This window comes from Bison bison, unplaced genomic scaffold (assembly GCF_000754665.1).
Source record: "Bison bison bison isolate TAMUID 2011002044 unplaced genomic scaffold, Bison_UMD1.0 scf7180017864146, whole genome shotgun sequence".
NCBI classification, from domain to species: domain Eukaryota; kingdom Metazoa; phylum Chordata; class Mammalia; order Artiodactyla; family Bovidae; genus Bison; species Bison bison.
In genome coordinates, this window is record NW_011494718.1 from 2,335,165 (window position 1) to 2,353,045 (window position 17,881).

Genomic DNA, 17,881 nt, shown 5'->3' on the forward strand with positions numbered 1-17,881 from the left:
TTGGAAGGAAAGTTATGACCAACCTAGACAGCATATTAAAAAGCAGACACATTACTTTGCCAGCAAAGGTCCGTCTAGTCAAGACTATGGTTTTTCCAGTAGTCATGTATGGATGTGAGAGTTGGACTATAAAGAAAGCTGAGTGCTGAAGAATTGATGCTTTTGAACTGTGGTGTTAGAGAAGACTCTTGAGAGTCCCTTGGACTGCAAGGAGATCCAACCAGTCCATCCTAAAGGAAATCAGTCCTGAATATTCATTGGAAGGACTGATGTTGAAGCTGAAACTCCAATACTTTGGCCACCTGATGCGAAGAGCTGAGTCATTGAAAAGACCCTGATGCTAGGAAAGATTGAAGGCAGGAGGAGAAGGGGTAGACAGAGGATGAGATGGCTGGATAGCATCACTGACTCAATGGACGTGGGTTTGGGTGGACTCTGGGAGTTGGTGATTGACAGGGAGGCCTGGCTTGCTGCGGTTCATGGGGTCACAGCATCGGACACTACTGAGCGACTGAACTGAAGGGTCCTCAAACCTCATTTTAAACAAAACTGGTCTACACACCTTTCAGTCTTTCTCCTAAGCCAGATCATGAGTCTTACCTTCCTTACTGCTTACTTTTCCTCCTCTGATTCTTTGGAATGCATCCACTTCCTCTAGGTGCATATCTTTCCAGAACCCCCTCATTACACAGACACTGTGATAGTCTCCTATCTTTCACTAGTCTAAAAGCTCTGACACTGCTGCCCAGGATTCTTCCTAAAACAGAAATGTGATTCACAGTGTCTTCCTGGCTAAAATCTTGCAGGTAGATTTTAAGATAAAGCCCAGCATCTTGGCAGTGTATACAGGGCAGTTCATGACTGGATATCCTGCTTATCTTCCAGATTTATATTCTTGCTACCGTCAATCCTCTTTCTGCCTACATTCTACCCTCAAATACCCAGGGGACCCTAAATTCTAGTCATACTAAAATGTTTGCAACCTTTGTTTTTTCATAATCCTGGGACTTCATCCAGGTTTGACCCTCTTCCCTCTCCCTCCCCTAAGACTAATAGCCTGGCTTCCTCCCCTTTAGGAGTTAGTTTGGTGTCACTGTTTATAATAAGCATTTTCTTGCCACCCTCATGCGGGACCCCGTGCTCATCTTCTGTCCTCCCAGTGTCCTGCACATGTGAGTTTCACACTACTTTAATGTCCAGGTACGGATGTGCCTGTCCTCCTGGACTCTTAGAAGTCAGATCACATCTTCCTCTCCTCATATTCCCAGTGTCCCAACACATATTTGGTACATGACAGGTGTTGTTAAAATGTCTAATGAGGGAATGAATGGCTTTATCAATCACAAATGCCACAGAAATGTAATTTGTCTCACCACCTGTGTTTGGTACAAATTAACATGTCTCATGAAGGCCTTCAAATGCCGTCCCTGCTCCTCGGCCCCCAGTACTGCCTGAGGCTGCTGTTTTTTCTGCACTGCTCCACTTTCTCCGTGTGCCTCTGCAGGGTTCAGGAAGTTCTCATGCTGTTGGGAATGGTCCCCACTAGTCCAAGAATGTGGCTGGTAGGTCACTGAACTTCATTTTCCCAACTAATCTTCAGGTTGACTTTAAAATGCCTTTGGAAGCTTTTTATCCTTGAGTTTAGTTTTCTTTTAATTAATTATTTTAATTGGAGGCTAATTACTTTACAACACTGTAGTGGTTTTGCCATACATTGACATGAATCAGCCATGGGTGTTCATGTGTTCCCCATCCTGAACCCTCCTCCCACCTCCCTCCCCATCCCATCCCTCAGGGTTGTCCCAGTGCACCAGCCCTGAGCACCCTGTCTAATGCATCGAACCTGGACGGCCGATCTGTTTCATATATGGTAATATACATGTCTCAATGCTATTTTCTCAAACCATCCCACCCTCGCCTTCTCCCACAGAGTCCAAAAGTTTGTTCTTTATCTCTGTGTCTCTTTTGCTGTCTTGCATAAAGGGCTTCCCTTGTGGCTCAGCTGGTAAAGAATCCACCTGCAGTGCAGGAGACCTGGGTTTGATCTCTGGTTTGGGAAAATCCCCTGGAGAAGGGAACGGCTACCCACTCCAGCATTCTGGCCTGGAGAATTCTATGGACTCTATAATAGTCCATGGGTTCACAAAGAGTCGGACACGACTGGGTGACTTTCACTTTTACTTCTAAATTTTATTCTACTTGGTACCATATACAATAGCAAAAGGAACATATTTTAAAGAATAAAACATAATCCTTGCTTATGTTATGTAAGAGATAGACAAGTGTTCTACTGTCTCTGAAAGAAGTGTTATGGCTCATGCACAAAGGGCCATGTAGAAGAGGACCTTATTCCAGTAATATAACCAACATTCAATCTATAGTGAGTAAGGGGAAAATTAAAAATACGTTGTTATAAATCAGTTAATTTTTGATTGCTATCTACAAATGAACATCGGATACTGTTGCTTATCTCTGCCTACTATTGTTTTATTTCAAGTAAAATATGCATTTTAATCCTTCAAAAAGGAAAAGCATATTACTATAAAAAGTTGAAGTTGAAAAAAAATCATACTGCTGCAAATCAGTCAAAGCAAGTGTTTGAATTACTGATTGAATTAAGATAGATGTTGAATTTTATTTTTTACTTATCCCCTGAGTATTATTATCAGGAAGCTTTGTGAGGGTAGGGACTGGATCATGTACTTACAAAAGTGATAGTGTACTATAATAATCAGGAAATAAATGTTTGTTGGATGAATATATATATTCATAGTAAAGAACTGCTACTTTTTCAATTCAAATATATTCTGAACTTGCTTTCTTTAATAGATGGAAATATTGATGAGTACTTTGCTATTAATGAAATGTCGGGAGAACTCTCAACCACTCGCGCTTTGGACCGGGAGGAAGTCAGCAACTTCACCCTCGTCATCCTGTGCTCGGATCTGGGGAGCCCGCCGCAAAGCTCCACGGCGCAGCTGCAGGTCAGAGTTCTGGACGACAACGACCACAGCCCGTCCTTCCCCAGGCTGCAGTACCAGGCTTCTGTGAGAGAGGACGCGCAGGTGGGAACCACGGTTCTCGTGCTCTCCGCCGCGGACGAGGATGAGGGCCTGAACGGGCAAACCATGTATTCTCTGGTGCATGAGTCTTCCGGGGCGTTCACCATCGACCCTGTGGCAGGCATACTAAGAACCAGCCGGGCCCTTGACCGGGAAGCCAGGTCTGAGCACGTATTGAAGGCTGTGGCCAGAGACTGTGGTGTCCAAGGCTCACGAAGCACCACGGTGGTTATAAAAGTACATGTCACTGATGTTAATGACAACAGTCCAGTTTTGGAACAGAACCCCCTTGATATTTTTCTTTCCTCTCAGTCACCTACAAACCAAACAGCTGCCATCCTCAGAGCCAGTGACCCAGACTCGGGACCCAATGGCACCGTCACGTTCAGCTTCGCAGAGCCGCAGTCAGTGCTTTCTATTAATGAATACACAGGAGCAATTCAACTTCAGCAAATTCCGTCTTCAGAATATTTTCCTATTTGGCTGCAGTTAAAAGCTGTGGATCAAGGGGTCCCAGCTAGGACAACCACTGGTCTCCTGGTCATTCACATGGAAGGAGAAGATGTAAGGATCTCCTTCAGCCAGCATCTATATAAAGGGATCGTGCCTGAAAATTGTGAGGCAGGTGAGTGTCAAGTGTCCCAGTTTGGGCAAAATGCTTAAAACTATCAAAGCATTAAAACTATGAATTTCTGAGTCCAGCCAATTCTTGGTATTACAATTTTCATTCAGCATATGTTATTAAAAATATATACTCAAATACAGTAATATATTCACACCTCTTTCAAGACAACAAAAACTAATAAAAACACAAATCATTCAGGACTCTTGAACTTTAAGTTTAAAATCTCAAAAAACCCACATTAATTTAAATGTTTATGAATCCTGAGCAACTACATTTCCTAAATGACTTTCCTGGAAATACAATGAGAGGTGAAATGTGCTGTGGTTCAGTGACTGCCACTGTGTGTCCTTGGGAAGCTGGCTCTTGTGGCCTCCGGTTCCCAACCTGCAAATTAGGGATGAGTTTGGTACCTACCTCATTAGGGTGTTCTGAGGACCAATTGAGCCACTTCATATGAAGCCCTTAAAACAGTATCTGACTCAGAATCAGTGTGTAATTTTAAGGAAGTGCTATTTTTCTTATTATTACTTCATTTTGATACAGTCAGTATTACTTTCAAACAGTGCAGTAATATCTGATCTTCAAAGAATTTGGCAAGATTATACTACTCAGAACAGGCTTCTGTGAATGGTGACTGTTTTTCCTCATAATGCTAAATTATTTTTCAGTTATTTCCCTACTCAAATTTATGCCATAATGGGAAACATAAATAATTAATTCCAATGATCTTTCTACCCTAAAGAAAAAAACCCATTTGCAGATAGTTGTGAATGGAAAGAAATCCAATCTAGGTGATTATATCTAACTAGAGAGTTGAAATATAAACCTTCTGAATCTTTGAACCAGCCAGAGGGCAAATCACGTGGACTCCAGGGCTTGGGGGAGGAGGAGTTTGCTTTCAACAAGTCTGATGTGTGCTGTTTGATTTCTCCAGTTGTTCTTTGTTTTTGCTTTGTTATTCTGGATTCAATTTCACTTTATTCATACCCAAAACAACCACTGTTTAAAAGGCAACTTGAATTTTTCTGAAATTGTTTTATTTACTTCATAGTGAAAATATTTGTTACACATTATTACACATTTGTTACACATTATATTCTCTATAAAAAGAGAATATTCAACTTAATATTGAATATCAAGTTAGGATTCTTCTCAGTTACATATTATTAACCCCAGTTGCACCTTCTTTTGAATTACGGTTATCTCATGGGCTGCTTATTCAGAAGGCCTCTTATGATTCTAAACATTATTAGGGGTAAATTGCAGTTACCTTCATTAAATGAAATAATAGCATCTTCCAAAATAACTAGAAATTTCCACCTATTCTTAGGTGTAATGAGAATTCCACAGAAGAGTTAAATGTTAAATAATATGAGATACTCCATAGAGCTGTGCTTCCTCATGAGAGCTATACATCCTAACTCCAGAGCAGAGCCTGATAGAAAGAAAGGTAAAATTTTCTAAATAATAATAATTAATATATTTGTGCTAAATAATACAGCACAAAATATATTAATCAATCTTGAAATGAATTTGATAAAATCATAGAATTTTTAAGTCCAGCTTTTATCAGCAGTGAACATATAAACATTTTTTCCTTAACTGATGATCTTTCAGTCTCTACTTGAATCTCTCAGTGATTGAGAGTCTAGGACAGTGGTTCTTGAACTTGGGTATGAAACAAGCACTCTCTCATGATTGTAGAAGTTTCTGCTTCAGTAATCTGGGATCCAGGAACTATCATTTTTAACGCTCTGTAGGTGATTTGATTACATGACAAAGTTGGAAAACTCTTTCATTTGGAAAGTAATTCCTGTGTTAAACCCAGATCTGCCTCATTTATGTATGTCCGTAAATTCTAGTCCTGCCATCTGGAGTATTCCACCGATCTACATGGTTGCTTGTTCTTTAAATGTTTTATTTGCTCCTTCAGCAAAAATTCTATTGAACATTATGTGCCAGGTACATTTCTATTGGGATATGTTAGTGAACAAAAAGACAAAGATGCTTGTCCTTGAGAGGCTTGCATTCCAGCAGGGGTAAAAAGACAATATCAGTGAACGTAATGAATAGCTAAAACGTAGTGTATGTTCAGTTCAGTTCAGTCGCTCAATCGTGTCCGACTCTTTGCGACCCCATGAATCGCAGCACGCCAGGCCTTCCTGTCCATCACCAACTCCCGGAGTTCACTCAGACTCACGTCCATTGAGTCAGTGATGACATCCAGCCATCTCATCCTCTGTCGTCCCCTTCTCCTCCCACCCCCAATCCCTCCTAGCATCAGAGTCTTTTCCAATGAGTCAACTCTTTACATGAGGTGGCCAAAGTACTGGAGTTTCAGCTTCAGCATCATTCCTTCCAAAGAAATCCCAGGGCTGATCTCCTTCAGAATGGACTGGTTGGATCTCCTTGCAGTCCAAGGGACTCTCAAGAGTCTTCTCCAATACCACACTTCAAAGGCATCAATTCTTCAGCACTGAGCTTTCTTCACAGTCCAACTCTCACATCCATACATGACCACAGGAAAAACCATAGCCTTGACTAGATGGACCTTTGTTGGCAAAGTAATGTCTCTGCTTTTGAATATGCTGTCTAGGTTGGTCATAACTTTCCTTCCAAGGAGTAAGCGTCTTTTAATTTCATGGCTGCAGTCACCATCTGCAGTGATTTTGGAGCCCAAAAAATAAAGTCTGACACTGTTTCCACTGTTTCCCCATCTATTCCCCATGAAGTGATGGGACCAGATGTCACGATCTTCATTTTCTGAATGTTCAGTCTTAAACCAACTTTTTCACTCTCCTCTTTCACCTTCGTCAAGAGGCTTTTGAGTTCCTCTTCACTTTCTGCCATAAGGGTGGTGCCATCTGCATATCCGAGGTTTTTGATATTTCTCCTGGCAATCTTGATTCCAGCTTGTGCTTCTTCCAGCCCAGCATTTCTCATGATGTACTATGCATATAAGTTAAATAAACAGGGTGACAATATACAGCCTTGACGTACTCCTTTTCCTATTTGGAACCAGTCTGTTGTTCCATGTCCAGTTCTAACTGTTGCTTCCTGACCTGCATACAGATTTCTCAAGAGGCAGGTCAGGTGGTCTGGTATTCCTATGTCTCTCAGAACTCTCCACAGTTTACTGTGATCCACACAGTCAAAGGCTTTGGCATAGTCAATAAAGCAGAAATAGATGTTTTTCTGGAACTCTCTTGCTTTTTCCATGATCCAGCGGATGTTGGCAATTTGGTCTCTGGTTCCTCTGCCTTTTCTAAAACCAGCTTGAACATCTGGAAGTTCACGGTTCATGTATTCTTGAAGCCTGGCTTGGAGAATTTTGAGCATTACTTTACTAGTGTGTGAGATGCATGCAATTGTGTGGTAGTTTGAGCATTCTTTGGCATTGCCTTTCTTTAGGATTGGAATGAAAACTTACCTTTTCCAGTCCTGTGGCCACTGCTGAGTTTTCCAAATTTGCTGGCATATTGTGTGCTGCCCTTTCACAGCATCATCTTTCAAGATTTGAAATAGCTCAACTGGAATTCCATCACCTCCACTAACTTTGTTCGTAGTGATGCTTTCTTTCTTTTTTTTTTTTAATTATTATTTTTTTAATTTTATATAGACTAACCAGGAATATCCCTATGGTATTCATTTATATGATAATAAATTCTTTTTTAGAAGCTCTCTGAGCTTACAAGTAGCATTATTTAAATAACCCTCAAATCACAGTTGAATATGAAATGTATCCAAAAATTTTTCATAACAAGAGGGTCACACTGCTGCTTCTGCTGCTACTAAGTCACTGCAGTCATGTTCGACTCTGTGCGACCCCATAGACAGCAGCCCACCAGGCTCCCCCGTCCCTCGGATTCTCCAGGCAAGAATACTGGAGTGGGTTGCCATTTCCTTCTCCAGTAGTGATGCTTTCTAAGGCCCACTTGACTTCACATTCCAGGATGTGTGGTCTAGGTGACTGATCACACCATCATGATTATCTGGGTCATGAAGATCTTTTTTGTACAGTTCTTCTGTGTATTCTTGCCACCTCTTCTTAATATCTTCTGCTTCTGTTAGGTCCATACCATTTCTGTCCTTTATCGAGCCCATCTTTGCATGAAATGTTCCCTTGGTATCTCTAATTTTCTTGAAGAGATCTCTAGTCTTTCCCATTCTCTTGTTTTCCTCTATTTCTTTGCATTGATTGCCGAGAAAGGCTTTCTTATCTCTTCTTGCTATTCTTTGGAACTCCGCATTCAGATGCTTATCTCTTTCCTTTTCTCCTTTGCTTTTCGCTTCTCTTCTTTTCACAGCTATTTGTAAGGCCTCCCCAGACAGCCATTTTGCTTTTTTGCATTTCTTTTCCATGGGGATGGTCTTGATCCCTGTCTCCTGTACAATGTCACAGTGTATGTTAGCTGGTGTTAAAAGCTGTGGTATGAAGAAACAGCAGGATTCCTGGCGAGGGCACAAAGACGATTTTAGATGGCATGTTAGGACTGGCATTAGTGAGCAAGTGAAATTTGGGGCAAAGACATAAAGAAAGGAGGTAGCCATTCATATATATGGGAAGATAGCATTTCCAAAGAAAAAGAGGAGAAATCCAGTGGAAACTCACCAGGTTTGTTCATGAACAGTAAAGGGGACTGTGTGACTAAAGCAGAGTAAGCGAGGTGAAAGTGAAAGTGAAAGTGAAGTTGTGTCTCACTCTTTGGGACCCCATGGACAGTAGCCTGCCAGGATCCTCTGTCCCTGGGATTTTCTAGGCAAGAATACTGGAGTGAGTGGGTTGCCATTTCCTTCTCCAGGAGATATTCCCAATGCAGGGATTGAACCAGGTCTGCTTCATTGTAGGCAGACGCTTTACTGTCTGAGCCACCAGGGAAGTCAAGCAAGATGAAGAATGGTAAAAACTGAGGTCAGAAGAAGACAAAAAGAAGAGGTGGTGTCTTGTAGATCACTGGGAGGTCTTTGACTTTTACTGAAAATAGTTTTTCTTTCTCTAGTTCATTCAGTTATTTACATAATGAGATTTCCAACCAATGCTAGTGAATAGTCTCACCCAATACAAATTCTGCAGAGTAGGAGGCATCAAGTAAATTATCCCTCAAAAGAATTGGCATAGACTAAGTCAGTCGTTATTATCACACTTGTTCACATTAGTAAATGAAATTTCTAAAAATTAAGTAATGTGTTTGGCCATTTCCTAATTAAGATATCATTTCTCAAGTCACCCAGAATCAATTTCTTTGTAGGATTAACCCCCCCAAAAAGCCCATATCTAAGGCATCCCAAAGAAAGCCCAATATGAAATTAAGCTATAGATTAGGAAGTTTAATAATGTTTATGGTTGAATTGAGAAATGATTTAATAATAACACTAATGAAAACTGCCGTGGAAGGGAAAATTTTGTACCTGATTTCATTTTTTCAATGTGCCATTCATTTCTTTGTCCAGGATTTGCTCTGCTGATAGGAGGCAGCCGTTATGGGAGGAAACTACCCTTGTTTTGGTCCATTTCTCATCAGTCAACCTTCCATCTACCCCCAGCCATAGCAGTTGGAATTAATCACTATGGTTAACATAACCGGGTCTGAGATTAAAAAAAAAAAAAATAGGGTGGAAGACTAAATTAGTCTCTTACCTCTGAAGGCAGGCCTCCTGCTGCAGATTCAGGCAGAAAAGCTGATGAACCCATGGGTGGCGGCAGTGACTTAGTCACTAAGTTGTGTCTGACTCTTGCAACCCCATGGATTGTAGCCCACCAGGCTCCTCTGCCCATGGGATTTCCCAGACAAGAATATTGGAGTAGGTTGCCATTTCCTTCTCCATGGCATCTTTCCAACCCAGGGATCAAACCCATGTCTCCAGCATTGCAGGCAGATTCTTTATTCTTTACCAGGAAAGCTAGAATACATGGGTGGAAAGACTTTATTCTGCCGTGGCATCATTGTGTTTTTTTTGACCTCTGATCAGAGTCATCCTTCTTAATCTCCTTGCATTTAGAATTATTGAACTAAATTTGACTGGTACCTTTTAAATAGAGCCTAACAGTTTAAAAATTTGTTTGTTAATCTTACATATAGACAAGGTTAGAAATATTCTGGCAGTAAGCATATGTTATCCATAAATATTCAGGTAGGCATGCACTACAAAACATCTAAAACAATGGGTTGAGATCTTGTTTTGAAGAGTATCTATGACATGTGTGAAGGGCATGGAGCTTACAGGAAGAGTAGCCTAAAAGCTGTATGACAGGAAGCACAACAAGAAAGGAAAGGATGATGGTTAAGAAGGCTATTGAATCTGATTTAATGCAACTAATCTACACCCACATCAGCAGGATTTCCTAGGCCCTGGTGGACAACAGTGACGAGGTGCATAAAATATTGATTAAAATTTCATCTGGCCAAAGCTTTGCCTGGAGTGTGAATTCTGCCAGATCATAATAAGGGCACCAAAAGGTGATTTTTAAAAAATTTGGATTCCAATGGTTTCATTCATTTCTTTTCAGTCACTCAGTCATGTCTGACCCTTTGCGACCCCATGGACTGTAGCATGCCAGGCTTCCCTGTCCATTACCAACTCCTGGAGCTTGCTCAAACTCATGTCCATCGAGTCGGTGATGCCATCCAACCATCTCATCCTCTGTCATTGCCTTCTCCTCCTGCCTTCAATCTTTCCCAGCATCAGGGTCTGTTCCAGTGAGTCAGTTCTTCATATCAGGTGGCCAAAGTGTTGGAGTTTCAGCTTCAACATCAGTCCTTCCAATGAATATTCAAGACTGATTTCCATTAGGGTGGACTGGATTGATCTCCTTGCAGTCTAAAGGACTCTCAAGAGCCTTTTCCAACCCCACAGTTCAAAAGCATCAATTCTTCAGTGCTCAGCTTTCTTTATAGTCCAACTCTCACATCCATACATGACTACTGGAAAAACCATAGCTTTGACTAGACAGACCTTTTTTGGCAAAGTAATGTCTCTGCTTTTTAATATGCTGTCTAGGTTGGTCATAGCTTTTCTTCCAAGGAGCAAGTGTCTTTTAATTTCATGGCTGCAATCACCATCTGCAGTGATTTTGGAGCCCAGGAAAATAAAGTCTCTCACTATTTCCATTGTTTCCTCATCTGTTTGCCTTGAAGTGACAGGATTTCAAGTGATAGATGCCATGATGTTCGTTTATTGAATGTGGAGTTTTAAGCCAACTTTTTCACTCTCCTCTTTCACTTTCTTCAAGATTCTCTTTAGTTCTTCTTCTCTTTCTGCCATAAGGGTGGTATCATCTACATATTTGAGGTTATTGATATTTCTCCCAGCAATCTTGATTCCAGCTTGTGCTTCATCCAGCCTGGCATTTTGCATGATGTACTCTGCATATAAATTAAATAAGCAGGGTGACAATATACAGCCGTGATGTACTGCTTTCCCAATTTGGAACCAGTCCATTGTTCCATGTCCAGTTCTAACTATTGCTTCCTGACCTGCATACAGATTTCTCAGGAGGCAGATAAGGTGGCCTGAAATTCCCACCTCTTTAAGAATTTTCCACATTATATTGTGATCCACACAGTCAAAGGCTTTGGCATGGTTACTAAGGCAGAAATACATGTTTTTATGGAACTCTCTTCCTTTTTCAATGATCCAGTGGATGTTGGCAATTTGATCTGTGTTTCCTCTGCCTTTTCTAAATCCAGCTTAAACCTCTGGAAGTTCAGAATTCACATACTATTGAAGTGTGGCTTGGAGAATTTTGAGCATTACTTTGCTAGCGTTTGTGATGAGTGCAATTGTGCAGTAGTTTGAACATTCTTTGGCATTGCCAAAGAATGGAATGAAAACTGACCTTTTCTAGTCTTGTGGTCACTGCTGAGTTTTCCAAATTTGCTGGCATATTGAGTGCAGCACTTTCACAGCATCATCTTTTAGGATTTGAAATAGCTCAGTTTGAATTCCATCACCTCCATTAGCTTTGTTTGTAGTGATGCTTCCTAAGGCCCACTTGAATTCACATTCCAGGATGTCTGGCTCTAGATGAGTGATCACACCATCATGGTTATCTGGGTCATGAAGATCTTTGTATAGTTCTTCCATGTATCCTCATTGCCTTCTCCTTCCAATGGTTTTAAAACATTGTAAATCCATTGATTAGTGTTTAAATGGCCTTGACATAAATTATTTAATAGCATTTTATAATTTCCAGCTTTGCTTCACTCTCCAATATGCCTTCAATTTTGATCTTTATTTTCAGATGAAAAATCTTGGAAGCTGCCTATTGGAAGTTTACATTTTCTGTGGTTTAAATGGCCTGTCAGTAGGAGCACTTGACATCTGAGTTAATTATTTTTTGTACTATCCTAAGTTTTAATCATTTTAAACTGTTTTTAACATTTAGATTTTTTTAAGAAAATAAAAATTAAAACAACTCAATTTTTATATTTGTTTAACATTTCTTTCTTGGAAAGCCTACAAGTTTGAATTTCAATTAATATTGTATCTTTCTATTGACAGCATTAAACTTAACACTTCAATTGTTTAAAACAGAATATAGTTTAATTATATATATAAATAATTTTTATAGCTTATAGCATTTTAGAAGCAGCCCTTTGGTAGATAAAATCTCTTTATGTCATGAAATATTCACTTTTTCATAGAAAGAGTCATCACAGAAGGTGCCAGTTGCCTATAAGAGAGAGGTTAGATGTACTGCAAGGTGGCAAGAAAAGCTGAAGCTCAAGTGATTCCCCACCCTTCACTCTTACCACTTAGTCTTCCTTTTATACCTGCATGAGAAGAAATATAAGCATTCTGAATTTTTCTGAAGTGGAAGATAAACCACTTGGTTGTCCATGACATTCTAACCCATTAAACCATTTACATGCTCCTTCTAGAAGCCAGCTTTTGTTTCTTCTGTTTCACTTCCAAAGCTTTGGTTATACCAGTAAGGGTGAATCAGCAGCTATTCCCCAATGTGGACTTTCTACAATTTCATGTATTTTTAAATAATTACTATGAGAGGAAAAATTGAAATTATGAATTGCGTTGATACCTTGGTTAAAAATGACTAGTCAGACATTGAAGACTTGAGATAAAATTAACATAATGATGTCTGAGGGCAGTCTAAGTATTAAAATACATTTAACATTCTCTACTAAATACATTTGATCTTGATATTTTGGAGGAAAACCCATCTTCTGGCCCTTTGCAATTGATCCAGAATTCTGGCTCCTACAGTGGGTCAGGTTGGGCACATGTATGTGGAGTATGGAAATAGCATAGGAGTTAGTATAGCTGAGTGTATCTCTACTGCTCTCCTGCCCAGGTTGGACAACTTTCCCACTCCTTCTGGAAAGTGGAGATGGAAACAACTGATTCACAGGGAAACCATAAGGATTAAGTGAGGTAATAAGAGTCTACTAGTCACAGTTTTCATTGTTACTCTTATCTTCTTTCTGTCCCAAATCCTTAATTGAATTCCATAAAGTTAGCTGAGTATAAATTCTCACCAGAACAGCTAATAGTTACTTAGCAAGTATTTAACAGCAATTAAATATTTGCAGTTTTAAAAACCCTACCAGTCCTCTCTGTTTTACTTGGTCTCCAAACCGGATAAGAACTATATTTTACAAGGTGTTAGAGTTCCTATAATTTTGGAAGTGATGTCTCTATGTCATCTACAACTTTGGAAAAGGGTTCAATATATAACATTTTATGATAATGAAAAGAAGGAAGCAAACAACATCTCTCATTTCTATTCATTCTTTAAGGCTGGTCTCCTATTTGGAATGGAATTTATTGGAATGAGTGCCCTCTAAGTTACCATTGGCTAACAGTGTCAAATTCTATCACCTTACATATGACTCTAAGGTAGCTCCAGAGGAGAGAGGAGGAGAAAGTCCTCTTAAAAGAAGGTGAACATCTCACAAGGCAGTTTTCATTTTGTGAATTAACCTCAGTCCCACATCTAAGCCTCAGCTATATAGGCTCAAGACGTAATCTTAGCAAACCGAGTTCTTCCCTTGACGTTGGGGGTCACTAACCATTAGAAAGGGGACTGATATATAAACCAGAGTACAATTCTCCTAGACCCTGGTGGCTCAGATGGCAAAGAATCTGCCTGCAATGCAAGAGACCCGAGTTTGATCCCTGGATCAGAAAGATCCCTGGAGAAGGAAATGGCTACCCACTCCAATATTCTTGCCTGGAGAATTCCATAGACAGAGGAGCCTGGCAAGCTATAGTCCACAAGGTCACAAAGAGTCAAATATAACGACGTGACTAACACTTTCATTTTTACAGTTATTTTTCTTATAGAAAAACTATAATTGCCCTCTGGATTAAAGTAGTCATTTCAGAATGACCAGCTTTCTCTGGGAAAAAGGATGCAGGAAGCCAGATTATACTCAGAAGTTTGCTTGTTAATCTTATATAGTTCAAGTAGGAGAGAATTATATCCTACTTGAATGTCATCAGCCCATGTTAGCCTTTCTTAAGAAAGAACTCACACAGCATTGCCAAGTAGAATTTTATGAGCCTCTCATGATCGTCTGGGCTTGCATTGCTCATTGACTTCCTTTTGATCACACATCTGTTCTTGTGTCTTAACGCCTCCATCAAGCCTTCTGTCCTGGGAATGATTCTGTTCCTTCAGGTGATTTTGTATAGCTCTCTTCTTAACTATTATATTTTGTTTAGAGATGTAATAGAGTTAATATTTTTAACAGCTACTTTTTAACAAATGTTTAAGTACACAGCAAAATTGAGGGGAAAGCACAGAGGTTTCCCAATGACTCATGCATTCCCTCCATCATTATTAGCATCCCACTTCCCAGAGTGACGGTGGTGGTGGTTAGTCAGTAAGTAAGATCTGACTCTTGTGACCTCATAGACTGTAGCCCTCCAGGCACTTCTGTTCATGGAATTTCCCAGGCAAGAATACTGGAGTGGGCTGCCATTTGCTTCTTCATCCCAGAGTGATACATTTGCTAAAATCTGTGAACCTACATTGATTCATCATAATCTCCCAAAGTTTCCAGTTTTCTTTAGGGTTCACCCTTGGTGTTGTACGTTCTATGGGTGTAAATGTTGTTCAGTCACTCAGTCGTGTCTGACTCTTTGCGACCCCATGGACTGCAGGACGCCAGGCCTCTCTGTCCCTATGCATCTCCCAAAGTTTGCCCAAGTTCATGTCTGTTGCATTGGTGATGCCATCCAGCCTTCTCATCCTTTGATGCTCTCTTCTCCTCCTGCCCTTAATCTTTCCCAACATCAGGGACTTTTCCAATGAGTCAGCTGTTCGCATCAGATGACCAAGATACTGGAGTTTCAGCATCAGTCCTTCCAATGAGTATTCAGGGTTGATTTCCCTTAAGATGATGGGTTTGATCTCCTTGCTGTCCAAGGGACTCTCAGGAGTCTTCTCCAGCATCATAGTTCAAAGGCATCAATTTTTTGGTGCTCCACCTTCTTCACAGTCCAGCTCTCACAACCATATGTGACCACTGGGAAGACCATTGCCTTGACTATATGGACTTTTGTTGGCAGAGTAGTGTCTAACATGTATAAATGTGTTAAACCTATCTCTAGGTTTGTCATAGACCTGCTAAGAAACAAATGGTTTCTGATTTCATGGCTGTAGTCCTAGCTGCAGTGATTTTAGAGCCTAAGAAGAGGAAATCTGTCACTACTTCCACCTTTTCCCCATCTATTTGCCATGAAGTAATGGGGCCGGATGCCATGATCTTAGGTTTTTGTTTTGTTTTTTAATATTTAGTTTTAAGCCAGCTCTGGAGGGAATGGCAAACTGCCCCAGTATACTTGCCATGAGAACCTCATGAACTGTGTAAAAGGACAAATGAGTTTAGATAAATGTATAGTAACATGGGGTCACAAAGAGTGAATGAACTGAACTGATAGTAACATGTGTCCACCATTATTATATCATACAGAGTAGATTCTCTGCCTAAAAAATATACTTTTCCTACCCATCCTTTTCCCCATACTCCCTGCCTAAACCCAGGCAACCACTGAGCTTGTTACTGTCTCTATAGTTTTGCCTTTTACAATATGTCATATAGTTGGAATCATATAGTATGATTCCATATGTAGCCTTCCGTATATTCCATATGTAGCCTTCCGTATATTCCATATGTAGCCTTCCGTATATTCCATATGTAGCCTTCCGTATATTCCATATGTAGCCTTTTCAGATTTGCTTCTTTTACTTAGTGATATGCATATAATGTTTCTCTATGTCTATTGGTTGCTTGAGAGCTCATTTCTTTTCAGCATTGAATAGTATTCCATTGTCTAGATATTGCAGTTTATATACCCACCTACTGAAGGACATCTTGGTTGTTTTGAAGTTTTGGCAGTTACCGATAAATTTCTATAAGAACCAGGGTACAGGTTTTTATGTAGACAGAAATTTCCAACTCCTTTGGGTTAATTTTAGGGAGTATGATTCCTAGATCTTATGGTAAGACTATATTTAGTTTTGTAAGAAAGTGCCAAGCTGTCTTCCAAAGTGGTTGTACCATTTTGCTTTTCCACCAGCAATCAATGAATGAGAGTTCCTGTTGCTCCATATCTTTGCTAGCATATGATGTTGTCAGTGTTCCAAGTTTTAACCATTCTAATAGATATATGGTTCTATGTCATTTTAGTTTGCATTTCTATGATGAATATGATGTGAATATCTTCATATGCTTACTTTCCACCTGTATATTTTCTTTGTGAGTGTTTTTAAAGGTCTTTTGTTGATTTTCAAGCAGGTTGTTTGTTAACGTTGAGTTTAAGAGTTCTTTGTATGTTCTGAATAATAGGCCTTCATCAGATATGTCTTTTGCAAAAATATTCTCCCAGTCTATGTCTAGTCTTTTCTTTCTCTTGGCAGTATCTTTTGCTGAGTAGAAAAATTTAATTTTAATAAAGGCCAGCATTTTAATTCCATCTTTCTAGGATCCTGCCTTTGGTGTTGTATCTAAAAAGTTATCACCAAACCCAGAGTCAACTAAATTTTCTCCAGCGTCTAGGAGTTTTGTGTTTCAGCATTTTGAATTCAGGTCCATGACCTATGTTGACTTAATTTTTTAAAAGGCCTAAGATCCTTGTACAGATTCTTTTTTTTTTTTTTTTGCATGTGGAAGCCCAGTGTCCCTCCACCATTCATTGAAAAGACTATCCATTGTATTGCCTTTGCTCTTTTGCCAAAGATTAGTTGACTGTGTTTACATATGTCTACTTTGGGGGCTCTGTATTCTGTTCCATTGATCTATTTGTCTTATCCTTTCATCTTGATTACTGTAGCTTTATAGTCTTGAAGTCAAGTAGTCATATTCATCCAACTTTGTTATTTTCCTGAGGGTTAATATTTTTTTACTATTTATTTCTACTCTTTTCTATATTGCCTGTCTGTTAATAGGGGTTTCCACCTATTCTGTGAGAGGCATTCACTTATTTTGGACTCATGAGGATAGTTATAGCAGAAATGCAAACAAAGAATATTCTGCCTCTGACAAGCAAAATGGGTGGTCCTTACTCTAAACAGAGATTTCTCCTGAGGAAACCTGCCACATGGAAAGAAGGGAAAGCCCATTCCTTCATGCTGTTGGAGAGTGCAGGAAGGGCTAGAAGAAAATATGTAGGAAACAAGTGGTGAGCTGTGAGCATCCTGACCCTCTTCCCCAAAGCTTTCAACCCTGAGAGGGCCAGTGAGACAGCCTAAAGGAAAAGCTAAAAGCAGAGGACACTTTGGAACTCTGGAGGACACTGCTTCATGGGATAACTTTTTCCTAACACAGGTGAGTGGAAGCAGATTCAAATGGGCAACATGTTTAGGTCAAGAGAAGGCACAAGCAAATGTTCCATTCTTGTTTGCCTCTTGCAAGGCCCAAAAGACCTCTCATAGTCCCAACATTCCCAGATGCAGATTAATGCAGAGTAGAGGCCAACGGGCTTGTCATGGGGACCATGGCTGCCAGTGATGAGATGAGCCCCTTCCTAACTCTGTTGGGTAGATAGCCAAAACACAGGATTATATAGCATGCCAAGTACCCAAAACTGAGACATCAAAAGCAGTTTCAGTGGGGCCAGGCCAGCAGGGTAGAGTTCTGAGCCTGAACGTGTTGACATGAAAGACCAGATTCATTGCCTGGAGACAAATTCTAAGAGCCGGTGGACAGCACACATAGGCTCCGACCCC

At 40.1% G+C, this 17,881-nt stretch overlaps 1 protein-coding gene across 1 annotated transcript in view; it reads left to right on the forward strand.

The window, feature by feature from the left end:
• The window catches only part of DCHS2 (dachsous cadherin-related 2), a 323,756-nt gene that overhangs the window by 236,799 nt on the left and 69,076 nt on the right, over positions 1–17,881 (forward strand). Inside the window, exon 14 of the mRNA XM_010840797.1 lies at positions 2,830–3,687. Within this exon, the coding sequence (XP_010839099.1) occupies positions 2,830–3,687 (858 nt within the window). The remainder of the gene's footprint in view (positions 1–2,829; positions 3,688–17,881) is intronic.